We start from the raw sequence: 17,389 nt of genomic DNA on the forward strand, positions 1-17,389 counted from the left end.
ATTTACAGCTGTCACAATCAGTTGGCATTCTGCCACATTCTGATCTTCCTAAGAGAGGCAAACTGTTTTTGATTATCAGAGGTCAAAGGTCATGACCTTACATATCAGCACATAACATCCTTCCAACATTTCTGTGCGACAGATATTTTCCTGAGCATGAGTTATTTCTCTTTGGAGTCTTTGAAGTAAACACTTCAAAGACCTCAGACTGTGGTTTGCAGCCGTTCAGCATCATCCAGCACAACCTCCTCTTTTGTCTCCTCCACTGTGCACGGTCATCAGTGACATCATTGTAGGACACCTGCCTGCTGCCGTCACAGTTTAATAGTGTAATGTAGTGTGTAGTGTAATGACAAGTAGAGGAGGCGTCATCATTTCATTCCAGAGGCATTTTGTCTGAGACTGGTTGCCTCAAAACACGCCTATATATCAACGTCAGGCAGTATGATGATTATGTTTGTGTGTGTGTGTGTGTGTGTGTGTGTGTGTGTGTGTGTGTGTGCATTTGTGTTTGTGTGTGTTGGAGAACAGTAGTTGGCTGCATAAAACGCTAAGCATAGAAATACATTTTAATACAGGTTAGGAAATAGTGTTTCACAACAACATGAACAACATAAGCACATGTCAAAAAAGATATTTGACTACTACTACTACTACTACTACTACTACTAATAATAATAATAATGAGTATAATACTCAGTATATTTTAACAGAATAAAACAGGCCTAATGCCAAGTTACTGTGTTGAAAGGTCAGGTACAAACGGAGGAAGGAGAAGAAAAGAGAGAAGCAGATTATTTAATTATAATATATATAATCCAGTCGTGACTCACACTTGTTCGCCTTTCACAGTTGTTCAAACAGGGATTGAAGGAGGCAGGATGGCAGTGGGGGTCACCCCTCCACCCCAAATTGGCTCGACATAACGGGATGTGACCCTAGCCGACCCTCCAAAATCACAACCTGCCTCCGTGCATTGTGGGGCAGTGCATCATCAGAGTGGCGAGTCACAAACAAGACTCCTAATTGGCTCGTTTGGTCTGACTGCTTTCTGTGCTTTGCCTTAATCACTTATTTTACCACAGAAAAGGTGTTTCTTAAACCCTCAACTGTGAGTTGTTCTGTAAATATGATGATTCTGCATTTCAAAAATGTGGCGAGAGCGATATATAGTTGAATTGTCATCTAAACAAGAGAGACCATTCATTCCAATTAAAGCACGTCATTCAGTATCGATGCAAACAGGGTTCACCCTCAGTGGCATCGTTGGTTCATGGTTTGCATACAAGCACGGTTCGATATTTGAAAAAAAAATTTGCACAGGATTTCAGATGCAACAGGAAGCTGACCTGCAGATTCACGTGAACTTCTGTATTCAATCATGACAAAGACGAAGCCTGTCATCATTTATGATATGATAAAAACATTGATCACAGCTCCTTTTAAAGTGTGATGCTAGTATAACATAAAATCACAATAGACTTTGAGACTAAATGTCTTTCAATGTATGCTAAATGACTCCTGCAGGCAAAGTGACACAAAATCCAAGACGCCTGAAGTCACTCCTCCGCTCATAATGAGGAATATGAAGTGGTGGAGGCTTCTGAGAAAACAAATGAAGTCTTGTCACAAAGGCTTTATGAAGACGTGTGGCGAGGACGCCGCAGTGTTCCCAGTGTGATTCACCCCTCCTCATTTCCTGTTGACCACAGTCGGGGAGCCGCACAGCGCCACATGAATCGAGGGAAAGCAGACCACGGCAGATCAGATGCGGAGAGGGCCGGGTGAGGAAAAAAAAAAAAGTGACTCCCTCATCATCACGAGGGCCGTCACTATGGCGAGTTCTCATTAGTGGCCATGTGTGATATGATAAGGTGTGAATGACGCCGGGTGTCAGGCGTACCAGATCTTACACCGTCACAGTCTCACATCTAATTGGACCGGTGGCAGCTTTACTCGTGCTGTTGTTGTCTTTGTTGAGGGAGGCTTCGCCAGAAGGAAGCATGAAATCACAAAGAGATGTCTGCGATACTACTTTCACACGAATGCAAACCCACACAGCCTCCGTCCGAGCTCACTGGCACACGACTTCAAATACACGCAAACATTCACACAGCGGCCCGATTTCACACAACTGCTATTACACACATACAATTACACACACACAAACGCACTCGTGCACACGCCCACACACTCTTCCTCTTTGAGCTCTGCACCTTTGCAAGCGCACGGAGAATTTGAATTCCTCTCACACAGTTTCTCCCCCTCTACTATAAGATGCTGCTGCTGCTCCAGTATTCTAGCCAATACAAGAAGATTAAAAGGAGCAGAAGAAGTATGAGTCATTTTCCTCGTGTGAGCGTCATCTCTAACATCATACCAGTCATCTGCAGATCTGTTAATTGAGGGGTTGGAAGGCATCTTTCACACTTTCACAGTTCCTCCACAGCAGATGTATGACGGGAGCTTCCTCCATCGTCCCCATTAAACAACTACAGTATCTGATGATGTATGTGAACACATGCGAGCTCTCACCTGCCATATTACTATTCTTGGTCCCATTTGCACGAGCACTGTGGCACCTTTTAATTGAAGGTACCTTGCAGCATGTCAACAGCGGGGCCACACCTCAACTGTGCGACTTCCTGCATTTCCATAAATACCCAGCTAACCCACTCCTCCTGTTCCCGATTGTATTCTGCACCACATGTCATCCGTCTCAGGTTTCAGTACATCACGCTAAGGAAAGCTCTCCAACACACCAGTGCATTTCGTATTCTTGCACCTTGAACACAAACCTCACAAATCGATTTTTTTGCCACACACTTGAGTCCAAATTTATGCTGCATTCGCATGGAGTCATGTAAACGCCAGACAGTAAACTGGATATCACTTCGGTTCATTAAAATTCAAATTAGGCGAGATCACTGGCTGTTGTTCAGGAGCACTTGCTTCTGTTGTGGAAACAGACGACCAGACCAACGCCTGGAAGAGAGAGAGGGTCTGATGGAGACATGGCTGGACTAATGCTGTGTCTTGTCATACATACCAACAACGCTGGTGACTCATCAGCCCACTCTTTGTCTTTTTATTCCATCAGACATTTTCTCAGCCGTATGCTTTCTCTCTCTCTGTGTTTTCACTGTCATGTGGCTCTATTTCCCATCAGATCTCTTTCTTTCTCTCTCTCACACAGATGCCTATAGATAATGTGCCACTGACGCTTTGCATGGCGCGTTCATGTCTCAGTGCCGCCATGTTTGCTGTTGTAATCAGACGGTTGTGCACCGCCAACACAAAGAGCTACATTCACAAATCTGCTTCCATAAAAACAAACCAGGTGCGGTGGCGATGAATCGGCCCTGGCATAGCCAGGTGTGAGGCGGCAAGGCTGCTGCGGCCCCCCCGACAAAGAAAAGAAGATTTACATGTTCAGTAAAAGGGAATGTGTTTGGATTAATGGGTCATTCAAAAGACTCTCTCCTCTGTTCAGAATAAACAGGAGCAATTCACAGAAGCGTTAGCCATGCACCATGAGAGAACAGACTTCGTGACATGATGTGTTTGACAGAGCGCTGTTCACTCGCCAAACAGGCTTGTGGTTGCTCTCACCACCTGACAAGCCTGGAAAAGTCTGAGTCAACAACATGAGTGTGGATGATTATTACCCGAGACATCTCCGGGGCAGCTGCTGCAACTGGCTCTGTCCCCTCTGCCTGTCTGTCTGCCTACCTGTCTGCCTGCCAGGTCTCTTGTCAAAAAGGGAAAATGTTTCATAAAGTTAAACACACTTCCGATGTCAGAATTGTGTCCAGGAACTGAACACCTAAATGGAATTCATCCATAATTGATGTGATCAGTTGAACGCTCATGTTCGTCACAGTGAGAAAGACCTAATGTTTCCCCGATGACTCCTCATCCGAAGACGGCAATAATAATCTGAGACTAATGACCTACGTGATGAAATATGAGATGTCAGGAGGACTCCCCCCCCCCCTCCATCACTTTGATTTGTTGGACCAAAATAATATCCAGATCTCTGACCCCTCCATTAAAAAGTGCGCCGACTATCATGCTTCACTGTCAACGATTCAGTCCGTGTGGATGAAGAGTGATGGAGCGATGAGGGGAGGAGGCACATTCAAGGATAAACGAAGTAAGGAGGATGGACCCCAGCGGCCGTGTGCAGCCGTGACCTCTCCAGAGGCGACCAGCAGTCACACTGCGTTACGCAGCGACGGAGGCGGAGGAGGGAACCATGCCAAACAGAGATGGAGGGGAAAGAACAGAGCGGCACAAAGAGAGGAGGAGGGTGGTGGAAGAGAAATAAATACGTCCGACAGTCCTTCTGTGATCGTAACGACAGCTTGACATAAATGCTCACAACTAACCTTGAGTGTGTAACAAGGCCGGCCTGTCTGCGCCGAAGTGACATCGTGACCGAGTCAGCGCAACGGAGGTGTATGTGTCATCTACTTGTTATCTGTGTGTGTGTGTGTGTGTGTGTGTGTGGGGACGGTGGAAATAACACATCACCCATCAGCAAAGTACTACTTCCCATTTTTGCAACAATCACATCTAAAGAGACGGTGCTCAGCAGAAACAGGGGGGGGGGGGGCACAGACAGGGGCCATCCTATTTAACCACACTGGGACGAGATTCGTCACGGCCGCCCATCTGTCACGCTGCAAGGACAGACAGGAAGGTAGTGAGCGCCGGCTATTAGTCATGTATGAATTGATTGTGTCCGACTCTGACCCCAGTGACCTTGAGATGTGGTCGACCATCTGACAAGAAGAAGCAACGGGTCAACGGGTGGCTTTGACATATACAAAATAAAATATAATCTATAAATACAATGTAAAAAACATCATTGCCTGTTCTTTCTGATTATTCCTGGAGGCCCACTTTTTTTTTTTTTAAATCAAGCTCTTTCACTTCTCTGCCATGATAAGCTTTTTCACTCATTTGACCATATTCCTGATTCTAATTTTAAAAAGAAATCACTCCAATCGACTCATTGAGAGTGTTTTTTTTGTTATTTATATTGTGATCCGTGACGAAATCCTATATGATTCCATCCCAACTCCTAAAAAGATGATTATTTGACTTTCTTTATGTTTTTCCACTTTTTCGAAGCAGCCTTCCTGTCAGAAGCAGAACACACACTGTAGAACGTTAAGACACAGGGAGTGTTGGCTCGTCCCCGTGATGACACAGTGCAGTAATCTATTATGTCATAGCATGTCTTATAGATGTCTGAAGACCTTTGTTTGCGTGTCACCCTTGTTTATCGCGTGCGAGCTGTGTTCACCTTCTTCCGAGCGGATATTCAGTGACTCTTCTCCATCAACGTCACAGTAAGGATGCAAGCATTCACTCACGAGTCTCTGGGTTGATGAAGGAAGACTCCACGTCAGGAAAGCGACGAGGGAGCAATTCTGCTGGGATGTTAAATTGGTGGCCCATCTAATTATCTCCAGCAGCCTCGACCTGCGGTTAAATGAGCTTCAGATGGGTTTCCAGCGATAACATGGAAGCAGATGTCACTTCTAGTTTTCCGCGTGCGTTTGCGAGGCCTGCCTGATCGTGTTTGAATTACCTGGTGAATCACAAGCAGATTGTCCCCGGTGTTTGACGCCAAGCAAGTAAAGGAGAACACGCATCTACTGTTTCATGTGTAAATGCACTTGATATTCTAGTAAATGCGGGAGACAGGAAACAATATGTGGGCCAGTAAACTACAGTCTTCCTTCAGAAATGTAACTGACAAACGGTCCACCTGTCTCCTCAGACGTCCCCACCTGCTAAACAGGAAGTGTAGTTAGGCTTCCTCCAATACTTCAATGGATGCTCAAGTAACAGAAATCTCATTTACACGAGAAATACACTTTTCTGTTAGAGATCCTTGTCCATGCGACACAAATGGAGGATCAAAATCAAATTGTCGTCAAGTGACGGACTTCTGTGGACAACAGAACAACTGGGAGTGTCTACAGTGTTTTGATGTCTGACCCACTGAGGCGAGATCTATTCCAACACCCTCCTCGTACGTCAAAGTGCCCACTCATCCCGACAGACGTGAGAAACCTCACCCCAGACCTCTCCGCCATTTCAAATGTGTCCGGATGACTCACAGGTCGTGCAGCGTGCGTTATTTTTCCATCCAGGCTTTTGATTTTGTGTTCAAGGATTGTAAAGGCTGGACTGCGTGAGGGGAGGGGAGGGACCCTGAGGGGTCTGCTCATCCTGACAGCATCACTAACCCCAGAGCAGAGAGAGAGAGAGAGAGAGAGACCTAGAGCCTGGCTGGGCCGTGATGTCAACCAGCCTCCAGACCGGTCCTTCCTCCCGGCAACTAATCACTCTTAGAGTCTCTCTCTCTCTCTCTCTCTCTCTCTCTCTCACACACACACACACACACACGCGCACACACACACACACACACGCACACGCACACACACACACACACACACACACACACACACACACACACACACACACACACACACACACACCTCGGGCCTTGGCTACACGGCGTCGGTCACTTCGGAGACGTGATGCATAATTCGCCTCCCTCGTCCTTCATACATCAGCAGTCAATGCCATTTGTGGGGAATTGCTCTCCTCCCCTGATAAGGGCGCCGTGATGTCAGAAGCCCAGTCACCGTGGGGAGGATGACTCATGCGCATCACAGAAGGAAACCCCCGCCAGCATGTCCCCAGACACTCAGCCCCACTAGTCTGCTTCATTTTACCCACTCGTGTTCCCCCATAGGACTCCCACTGTTGCACTATAAGCACAGTAATTGGTTGCATAGGTTCACCAAAGGGGAAGCGAAGAAGAGGGGGGGGAGGGGGGTACAACAACAACAACAACTAGGCTACATTATGGGGATGAAGTCCAGAGTATGAGTCATGAATGGAGTGAATGCCGAGGCAGCCAACAGTCAGTCTCTCTCCTTTCAACCCATGCAGTATACTAAAAGCGTGACAGATACATTTTATTTGGCAGCACAGCCGACGTTCTTTGTTACATAGCCGGGAGTCCGGTTGTCAAAATGAAGAGCGCCAACTGTGCGAGACTCACCCGACCCATCATCGGCGTTGTCTTTATTATTCGTCGTTTTGTGTATGGATGTTTTTATTTTTAGCTTAATCTCCACCTTTGATGTTTATTATATGTTTTATTTACATTCTATTAAATTCATAAATAAATACATAAAATAAAGGACCTTCTTCTGTCAGTGGATCTGGGTGATCTTATTCACAGCCAATCCAAAGCACAAAAATCAACCTCAGTATTTTTAGCATTCGGTCCAAAGTGGCCAAAAAAACTAGTGTTCATGTTATGAAGGACTCGAGGACTTTGGGTGTTGAAAGCAACGAGAGGTGACCTTCACTGAAGTGTAGAGATAACGGCAGCTTTCCAAAGATCACACTTTCAAATGCAAGGTGATAAACATCTACGCGGTGTGAATATTTGAGTCATGTTCACATACCGACTTCCATGTTCGTGACTTCCTCATGGCCGGTCCTCTGTGGACTCAGCAGCAGCTCATTGCCTTCACCTGCTGCCTCAGCTGTGACGAGTCTCTGATTGGACGGCTAGCTTCCACCACAAAGTGCCACTGAAACACTTGTATGGAGTCTCTCTCTCTCTCTCTCTCTCCCTATCAGACACATTCACCTCCCATGAATATAAAACACTAAAAGCCACATGGATTGAATGGAATTAAGCTTTACAGTGTTGTTTATGAACGCATTTGCAATCTTAAATGAACGGCTGAAGTTTTTTAGCATCACATGGTTTAAACCTGCTGTTACAGCAACACTAGGGTTTAGATTCTACGGAACACAGACGTAACACTCCAAATGAAAACTCAGCATCAGGGTGTTGAACAGAGGTGGGAAGAGTACTAGAATGTTGTAGGGTGATGATACTACGATATGATACATAAATTAATATAAATTCAGACAATTAAACAAAAATGATCGAGAATAAATAACGGGAGCTATGGATCTGTCTTACCATGAGCTCACTTAGGCAAGTTCCTTGCTATGTTTTTTGTTCACGTTCACTAGACTCAACTCAAATATACAGAAAACGGCCTCTTGCACTCTAGCAGCTTCTTATATGTTCAGAGTGAGGTCACACAGCAAGCGACACATCAGACAGACACATGCAATCCAATGCCAGGTTCAATGGGTTTTGTTTCTGACGAAGGAAAACAACGATTTGGTGACACGTGAGGAATAAATCAGAATGGTGAAGCTCGTGTTGAATTACAGAACTAGTCAAAACAACGCAGAGGTTGTATGTATGTGAGCGTTGATTGAAGGGAAATCTTTCGGACCACCTGCTGGGCTCTAGAAATGCTGTGAGAAGACAAATCACTGACAAGGTGGCTCAATGCAGCAGAGTGTCGGCTCATTTCTGTCAGTCTGCTGATATAAAACAGTCAGCTAGAGGTGGCTATCAAATCAGTGCATTACTGATCATTTCCAGGCCTCTGGCCCCCCCTAGTGGTGCATGCTGCGCTGTGGTTTAGGACTATGGCTGCAATAGTGACGTCACCTTGGAGAGGAATATGTTTTCCAAGAGTATTGAAAAAAGACATTTTAAATTGCAGCTCAGCTGACTAGTTCTCTGGTCTGGGTTTCTTCGTCACATTATCTCATTATAGATTAGGTTTTATTCCTATCATTAACTGTGTGTTATTGTATGATATTGTATCATGCCATACATAGAAATAAATACACATAATTAATACCTTTTCCCCTCCTTTTTGGTGATTAAAGTAAAAGATCAGACATTTTAGTTTAGCTTGAGGACGGACTGACTGTTTTTGTCCTCTGGGTGGCAGCGTCTCCCTCAATATGACACTGTGTTAAACCCACCAGGATGTAGCCTGTTGTCACTGTATATACACTATCAACAAAATGGCTTTATCATAGCAGTCCTAGTTCTAAAAATCCAGTAGCTTTGTTGACAGGTAGGACACGCTGTCTGACAAAATCCACCATATATGCATCATCTGTTCCTTTATATTTGAACTCATATTCATGATTATGTGGGTTATGTCAAATCCCCAAACACAAGCACACATGTAAAGACAGATATTACTGTTATAAAAAAACATAGCATTGTCTTTTCTGGTATTTTAAGGTGTTCAGATGAGCTTCTACGCAACATGATGGTTGACATTGATGCTGCTTATCTATCTCAGCATCCAAATGATAAAACCGTTAAAAAAAGTAGTGGGAACTTGAGTAGAAAGAGATTCTATTTAATGACTGTCTCTAATGAGGCATGTGCTTATCCTCCTAGTTTCAGTGAGTTATCCCACTGAGGGATCCACGGCTTCTTCATCGCCGCGGTGAAACGCAGCGGTTTTCTACAACTTGGGAGGTCGAGCCTCTCGCCCGTTTTTCACGAGCTGTAGTCACTTGAGAGGAATATTACATGTGGTGGATGCTCATGTGGTCTGTTAAAGAGAAAACAAAGAAACCTGTAAGTCTGCCCACAAGGCTGCTTTGATCACACAGATATCATGTGATCTTTAGACAGATTTGTGGCACGTGCAGCCTGCTGGAGGCAATCTAACAGGCTGTATGCACTATTTTGACTCATGTGACACTTGAAAAACAGAGACCTGTGATCTTAATGTTGTACCAACATCTACTTGTGACCCCGCCTCACAAGTCGCATTTGTCCACAAACTAAGGCAGTTCAAGCGCTCACATTATGGCTTCTTATGTAGTTTTGAATAATATTTACATGCACAAGGAGGTGAAAAAGAGGAGAAACCAGAGAAAATATATATTTTTTTGACTTTCCCATAATCATCATAACCAGCATTTTATGATATATTAAGTTTTTGACAGCATGTTGTTCCATACTTCTGGTCTGAATAATTTAAATAACACAAGATAATATAAACTAGAATATATACAGCCTCATCCCTATGCCTCCGCAAACCAGTCCTGTTGCTGTTTACGTCCACGTCTGTCCAAAATGTTGTCACTTCTTCGTTTGACACTATTAGACAATAGTGAGAAAATTGTCATAATTAGCATATTTATTCAAATCTAACTCTGATCAGTTCATCCTCGAGTCGAGGTGGACATTTGTGCCACATTTCAAGAAATTCACTCAAGGCCTTCTCGAGATACCAAGAGAACGGAATAAACTGAGGTCATGTTGACCTTCACCTTTGACCCCTAAAATCTAATTGGGTCATTCTTCAATTCAAGTGGACATTAATGGCATGATTTGAAGAAATTTGCTTGAGGTGTTCCTGAGATCGAAGAGAAAGGACTGGATGGACAGAAAATAAGTCACTTTTCAACAGAGGATGTTTTGCAGCACGAGTTGTCGCTTTACAGCACATTCAGCATCAACACTTTATAAAGAGGCCAGTTGAGTCATTCCAGTTTGAAAATCTTGGTGTTTTTTATTGTAAGTATTGCATCTTCAACTTACATGACTAGAATCATCAACATCATCATCATCATCATCAGACTGCATGTTTTACAAAGGATGGCCACAGGTTCAGAACAACAGGACGACTCCCTATGGGACCGCTCGCACGCTTTCACCTCGTGGACCCATTTGCTCGACGCCGGACGCCAGAATGGAGCGCGGTTTACAAAAGACAACCGCGACCTCCACTTTGTCGTGGCTGGTGCGCTTCTGGCCTTAAGCTGCAAAAGTGGAACTCACCGCTCCTGGAAAGTTCACCTCGACCCCAGTCGGGGGCCGCGTGTCCACGCCGAACATTAAAAGCAGAGGTAAAGATAAGAGCTCTGTGATCGCCACTTTACAAAGATATGCTATTGTTTTGAATCTGCAGCACGGCCAGAAACTCTTTGTCTAGACACCCCAGCTAACCTGGGCTGATCCAGGACCAGTCTGCACACGACCGACGGTTGAGCCAAGTTAACTTTCAGTGCAAAATTAACGCTGTAAATTCTGTGATAGAGCCTGCACTTATCATATCCGACACTGGATGTCATTGTCTTTTTTATGACAAATACTCTCCAGAAGTCCGATATTTTTACAGCGTAGCAGGTGGGAATCAGCCCAACTGAGACCGGTGCAGACTAGTCTTGGACCAGGTGCCTCTTTAAAGTTCAGCCTTGGTAAGAACATGGAGCACAGGCACGCACACACACACACACAGACACACACACACGCGCTGTACACTCACACGAGAGAGGACAGGCCTGGCTTCAGTAAAATCAGTTCTCAGTTTGTTTGATCCCCTCTGGGAATACAATGAGTGCCACACTTTTCAGTGATAAACAGCTAAAAACCCAACACTTTCAGAATCGTCCCGACGCAGTGAAAATATATTGTACTCCGAGCAGATTTAAAAACACCGCTTAGGATGCGACCCAGGTCTGCAGGCGGAGTGATATTCATGTGTTGTCAGACATGGGACCTTTTTCCTGTCAGCAGGGCAGGTTCATAAAAAACAACATATGAGGACGAAAACAAAAACAAAACCAAAAAAAAAACAGAGTTGAAGGTTAATAACTTAAACAGGGGAAGAATAAATGTAAACTGTCCCTCACAGAGAGAGCGAGAGCAATAGCGAGAGAAAGCGAGAGAGGACACTGAGGTGTTCTGAGGTGGTTTTGGCATTTTTTTTTTTTTTGTTAATAATCAAGTACTAGAAGTGGCGACTTTCTGATACAGTGCCGAAATCCAACAACCTCACCGTAGCTCCGCACCGAGCTTACATGTCAGCTTAATGACGTCCTCCATAGAAACCAAAGGATTTGTTCTTTTTTTTGTTTATATTTCTTTAAATCCTCAGTCAGAAGCGTTGTATTGTAAATGTAAGACACATTTCGTCAACTAACTCAAGAGTCTAATTGAGACTACAATCCTCCCAATGGAGGAAAGAGGAGTTTTAGACCCCTGTTATTGTGTAGTAGCTGGCTCATTATTTGCCAGTAAAGTCTTGGCTTTCGTTAGCCTTGTGCAGGGATGACCCCCCCTCCACCTGCAGCACGGACCCAAACACAACCAGACAGGAGAACTGAAAAACGCACCCGAAGGCCCATTTTGTCTATGTGGTTATGTTAGGTGTGTAGTTCTGGTAAGAGGCCATGTTACCGTGCTGTCGGGGGGAGTCAGCTCTGGACGAGGCCGGTGACTCCAAACAGGCGAGGCTCAGCACTAGGAGCAGCTTAGGGGCCCATTTACATTTCAAGTGTCCATTGAATAAAACATCGGAAGAAAAGAAAAGGAAATGGCTACATTTCTTATACCCCTCCCACCCTCCCCGACCCCGAAAACAGTTAACAAAAATGCCATCAAATATACAATTCTTAAAATAAGGAATGAGGAATATAAGCATCAAAAAAAAAAAAGGAGTGAAATTAGACAGAACCAAAAATAAGTTAATTCCCCCTCCCCCCATTGCTTGTGTTCTTTCAGGGATTGAGAAATAAATATTTTAAGAGGGAGGTGTTGCTTTTTTTTCTTTTTCTTTCACATACAAAAGGATTGGTGGGAGCTCCATGAGAGAGAAAGACAGTGGGAACAAATACAGAGAACTGTGGTTGAAGTGCAATTCTTAATGCCAGTGGAGTTGGGATGGCAAACGTTGACATCATACAACCCGTCTTCTTCTCCCCCACAGATCACCTGACCACCAGTGGAATGCCATATACAGCCACGTCATAAACTTTATAAACAGGAGGAAATACAAAGTCTAATAAATAAAAAGAGTGCCACACAAACTTAGCATTCTCCAACACAAGTCATACTGGGTCGCTTTACCGCAACTGGATGGGAAGTTGCTCTGTCCTTTCTTTTTTTTTTTAAAAATCACTTTATCACCGAAGAGTAACTTTTCATTTCCTTGTCAGGGCGGCAACAGGATGAGAAACTTTTCAAAGTTTCCACCAGCAAACTGAACAAACTAATAGTGTCCGTGCCTCATCTGCTGCCACTCTGAAGAGGACAGAAAATCTTTCCAAAAATGGAATTTTAAAATGCACAATAAACACAGGTCAAACAGCAACAGAGGCAATAGTTCTATTTATGAGCTGCAACTTTTTTTTTTTTTCTTCTTAAAACTCATTTTTAAAGGTTTAATTCATTAAGCTATTTGTATGTACAAAACGATAAAAGAAATTTGCTTTTTTTGGACGGACACAGTCTTCAGGGGAGAAGAGGAAAGAATTGGGAAGGAGTTCGAACTGACGAGACAAAAAAGGACTACAAGAGTTATTGCTTGTTACTGCTGGAGAGAGGATGGACATCTATTCCAAAGTTTGTTGTCGTTTGGACTTTTTCCTTGATGCTATATATTTTTTTTTTCTTGGTTTGTGCCGTTTCTATGGACAGCTCTAAAGTAGGCAAGTGCAGGATAGCTTGTCGTAGCTGCTTGTCGAGGGGAGTGAAACCAAAGCAAAAAAACACACAAATTACAATTTCCACTCTTCGGAAATGCACTGAGCACCCGCATTCGACAGGAATGTTGTTTTTTTTTTTTTTTTGGTTGCTTTCCTCCGTGCTTGGTTGGAAACAATCGTCGCAGACGCACTTTGTTTGGCTTTAGAAGCTTGCTGTGGATCCCATCTGCTTTCCCGTTGGTTTGTTTCACAATAGCACCAATTTGAGTGTCCGAGCTTCTGCGGTGTCGAGCAGAGGTAATGAAAAGAAAAAAAACAATAAGACAGCGTTTATCAGGGCCGAGCTGTGTTCACATAGTAAAGTCCACCCACAGTGTTGATTAGAGTCCCGATTAGATGTGCTCCCGTTTATCCAGGCCCGACACCAGAACGTTAAGAAGAGATACACAGGAACAGCTCAACACACACACACACACACACACCACAGGAGAGAGAACAGAAACTGTGAATTATTTCATATGAATTTAAGTGCATTTTGGATCAAACTAGGGGTTGTGTACTTTTCTTTTAAAATTCAGACATATGACACTTAGAGGAAATAAAAGAATCATTCATTGCGTGGGTTTAAAAATCAAAACGGTGTATAATTTTTCATATCAACCAAGTCTCTGATCTCACTTTAAAAGAGGATTAAAATCAATTGGCAGTTTCACATCACTGTGTTTGGGTCCCTGGTGTCGGTGTTGGTCGGGGCGGCTCAAGGTTCAGTGAGGAAAAGCTCCCCGTGGAGCTTCACCCACAGTGGGTTCAGCAGCGCAGGAGGAGGAGGGGGGGCAACTAAAGGCTTGGAGCTGGAGGGTGCGCTGCTGAGAGGCAGGAGCGGCAGGCACGCCGTTAGCTGGGGGCGCGGCCGTCGTCGCCAGAGGTGACTGGGTATATGTACGTAGGCATGGCTGGATGGATTAACGAAGGGGAGGGCAGGCGGGTTTGGCAGGGAGGTGGTGGTGGTGGTGGTACAGGTGCGGGGCTTTTTTTTAGGAGGAGAAGGCAAGCTTGACACTGCAGGAGGAGTAGCCCTCGTCGCTGGCCATGCTCTGCAAGCTGCTGTGGTCGTCCAGGTCGCTGGTGCTGGCTGTGCTCACACTGTCCAGCTCTCCATGGGAGAACTCCGTGCTTTCCACGTCCACCTCGATCTCTTCTGCAGCCACGGACGGAGGGATGAACAGAGGGAGAGAGAAGAACTCTTTAGCGTCAGAATATAGTGGTTGCTTTTAGAACAAGGCTGGAGTCAACCACGAGTATAACATTAGAATCATGTCTTTTTGTTTCCGGTCTTTTTTGTTCATTGATTGAAAATGCCCCGTAAAAGTCCCAAAGCGGGTCCTGCGTGTCTGTGGAACTTCAGAGGGAAGTCAGTGACCCGTTCAGGCTGAGCCAATCAGTTTGAACAAAAAGTGGAGCAGTCCATGTTGGGAGGGGTCGTTCGCATCCCCCCTTATTAAACTGGCCCAGTCTGACTGCAGGGCCAGAGCTCCGTTTAACGCTGATTGCGGATGTGAAAGCCCGGCCAGCCAGTGTTGCAGCTGAGGGCCGTACCGTCACCTGTTTTAATACGACCATGATTGTAACTGACATCTGACGTTTCGATCTAAGGCAGTCATATTTAAATTTCAAATAGTGGACTATTCAGGGTCACCTGTTTTTACCTCTAAATCTTTCAGGAAACAATCACATTTTAACCCTGTACGCAGGATATATGTGTCAGCTTCACATTAATGGGTACAACCTCACTGTGGTTACATTAGCTCCAGAGAGCAGCTGCAGGGTTTGATGGTCTCGTAGTCACCAAATTAAAAACCCACCTTGGTCAGAGTCCGAGCGGTCGGAGCAGAGGGTGGAGCCCACGCTGTCCATGCGTATCCTCTCCCCCTCCCCTGGGCTGCTCTGGGCTGCAGCACCGCTGCCTCCCCTCAGCAGCTCCAGCTGGCGGTGGAGGTGCCTCTGCTCCCGCTCCAGAGACTCCAGCTGGTACTGGCTCTTCCTGTCTGCCTCTTCAAGTTTCTGGTCAGGAGAAAGACAAGGGGGAGACATGGAAAAGGTGTGAAGTGTGACTTCATTTCCAGGTCTGAGCCTAAGACCGACACATATGAGAAAGCAGCGATATGGCATGGAGTACTGAATTTGATTAAATGAGAGAAGGTTCTTCTTCTTCCTGTAGCAAATTGAATTCAGCCAGCGTGAACCCTAGAGTTTCTGTCTCCAGAGCTGTATTTTCCCAGCGGCCTCGCATGATTAGGGTTGATTTAAAACAGTAGATGCCGTTTTGAGCAACCATGAAGTGCCGATTTTAAAAATGTTAGTTTATAGCTTAGCAAACCACGAGTGCAGTTGCTATTTAATTATGTGTACCAGGGCGAGACGAGAATGTATAGACGGAGGACAGCCAGATAAAAATGCTGTTGACAGTAGGTGGGTTCGCGTCGATTGACAGACAGCAGCTGCTTTTAGAATTGGGTCCTTGCCAGTTCTGATATGATTTCCCCTCACCTGCCTCGCTTTACACCGTGTCGCCGCCTTCACTCGCTGCTTCAGTCAACGCCTCGTGTCATGACAATGCAAGCGAGGGCCGTGGCGGGGACTGATACAGCCGTGTGTCGTGCTCCTAACCTCGAGGGCCTTTTGTCACGTTCGCCGACAGTGACGAGCGTGACTCCCGGCGATGGACCAAAACAATAAGCCGTCAGTAATAGATGGAGAGACTCGAGTTGACGGCAGCAGAAGTGCAGAGTGGTGGCGGCAGTGGTGTGTGGTGTGTGGTGTGTGGTGGGGGGGGGGGCTCACAACAACAATATCTGCTTTATGCTTTCCCTCTCTGTTACGTGAATACACGCTACGGCAGGCGTTTCCCATGCAGACTGCTCCATCTCAGGCAGTCATGTCTGTTTTTAAAGTGGAAGGGAAAGCGTGAAGCAGGATGTCGTAACACGTTATATGCTCAGGTAGGGAAATGATTGCCAGTGACCAGCTGTATACTAGTTTCATTTTGACTCAAGTTTTCTCGCATAAACCATCCCTCCCTCCTTCCCTCCATCCCTCCATCCCTCCATCCATCCATCCATCCATCGTCTACCGCGTAAGTAACTACTACACTGACAGCATGCTTTTCGGTAAAACATTAGGGTGGAGTTATTCCATTCATACTACTTGCGCAATAGCTAGTTAATGCTTTTTAACATTGCAATAATTGCATGGTGGTCAAATGGATTTCTACCCTGCAGTTCATATTTATGTGTGCTAGCTATCCCATACCTTTATGTGTGCTTTGGCTTTGTTGAGCAGGCCGAGGGTAGTGTGGCGGTTGCAGTCGGGTCCCAGGGGTATGAGGGCCTTCAACCTTTCCAGACACAGCCGCAGGTGAGCTCGTCTGCAGAGGAAAGACAGGAAGGCAAAGAGATTTAAAAAAATGAAAAAAGAAAAAGATTAGATACAGGACAATGTAGAGAAAGGGCGAGTTAAGGCCTGGACAGTAAAATGTGAGATGTAATGAAAATGAAATGTCTAGCTCAATAGAGACTGGGAATCGTAACATTATATCGAAAGGTCAGAAGGTTTTTTAAAGGAAACTTCACCCTAAAATACTGTTTAAACCCCTCCTTTGTAAATAGATCTGCACTTCCACACTCAAACGCAAGCAGCAGCATCCTGCCATCTTGGGACGCAGGCTCATTAAGACGCATCGTAATCTTACTTTGTGAGAATTCACCAGCTCATGCGCTGCAAATCCCCAGCTTAATAGTTGAACACAGCACCAGTTATTATGATGCACGACTCATGAAAGCGCTACATTATCTTCTGCTGGTATTTCTCACACCCAGATGTAGTTACCCGTCGTGCCGACATTACAAACAATGGGGTTTAACTAACGGAGGGGGGGGGGGGCGGCGAGGAAAGGTGTAATGGCATTTCCTGGACACTTCCCGGCTCGTACGCTCCATCATCCTGACAGTCGCTTATT

General features: G+C 45.2%; 1 protein-coding gene across 2 annotated transcripts in view; it reads right to left on the reverse strand.

The window, feature by feature from the left end:
* Positions 1-10,431: 10,431 nt before the first annotated feature.
* The window catches only part of mxi1 (max interactor 1, dimerization protein), a 28,542-nt gene continuing 21,584 nt past the window's right edge, over positions 10,432-17,389 (reverse strand). For both annotated transcript variants that reach the window (XM_084005256.1, XM_084005257.1), the window contains exons 4-6: positions 16,684-16,798; positions 15,237-15,435; positions 10,432-14,572 (exon numbers count right to left, since the gene is read on the reverse strand). In XM_084005256.1, the coding sequence (XP_083861382.1) occupies positions 14,409-14,572; positions 15,237-15,435; positions 16,684-16,798 (478 nt within the window). In that variant the 3' untranslated portion in view covers positions 10,432-14,408. The remainder of the gene's footprint in view (positions 14,573-15,236; positions 15,436-16,683; positions 16,799-17,389) is intronic.

Source organism: Eutrigla gurnardus, assembly GCF_963514095.1.
Source record: "Eutrigla gurnardus genome assembly, chromosome: 3".
Taxonomy (NCBI): domain Eukaryota; kingdom Metazoa; phylum Chordata; class Actinopteri; order Perciformes; family Triglidae; genus Eutrigla; species Eutrigla gurnardus.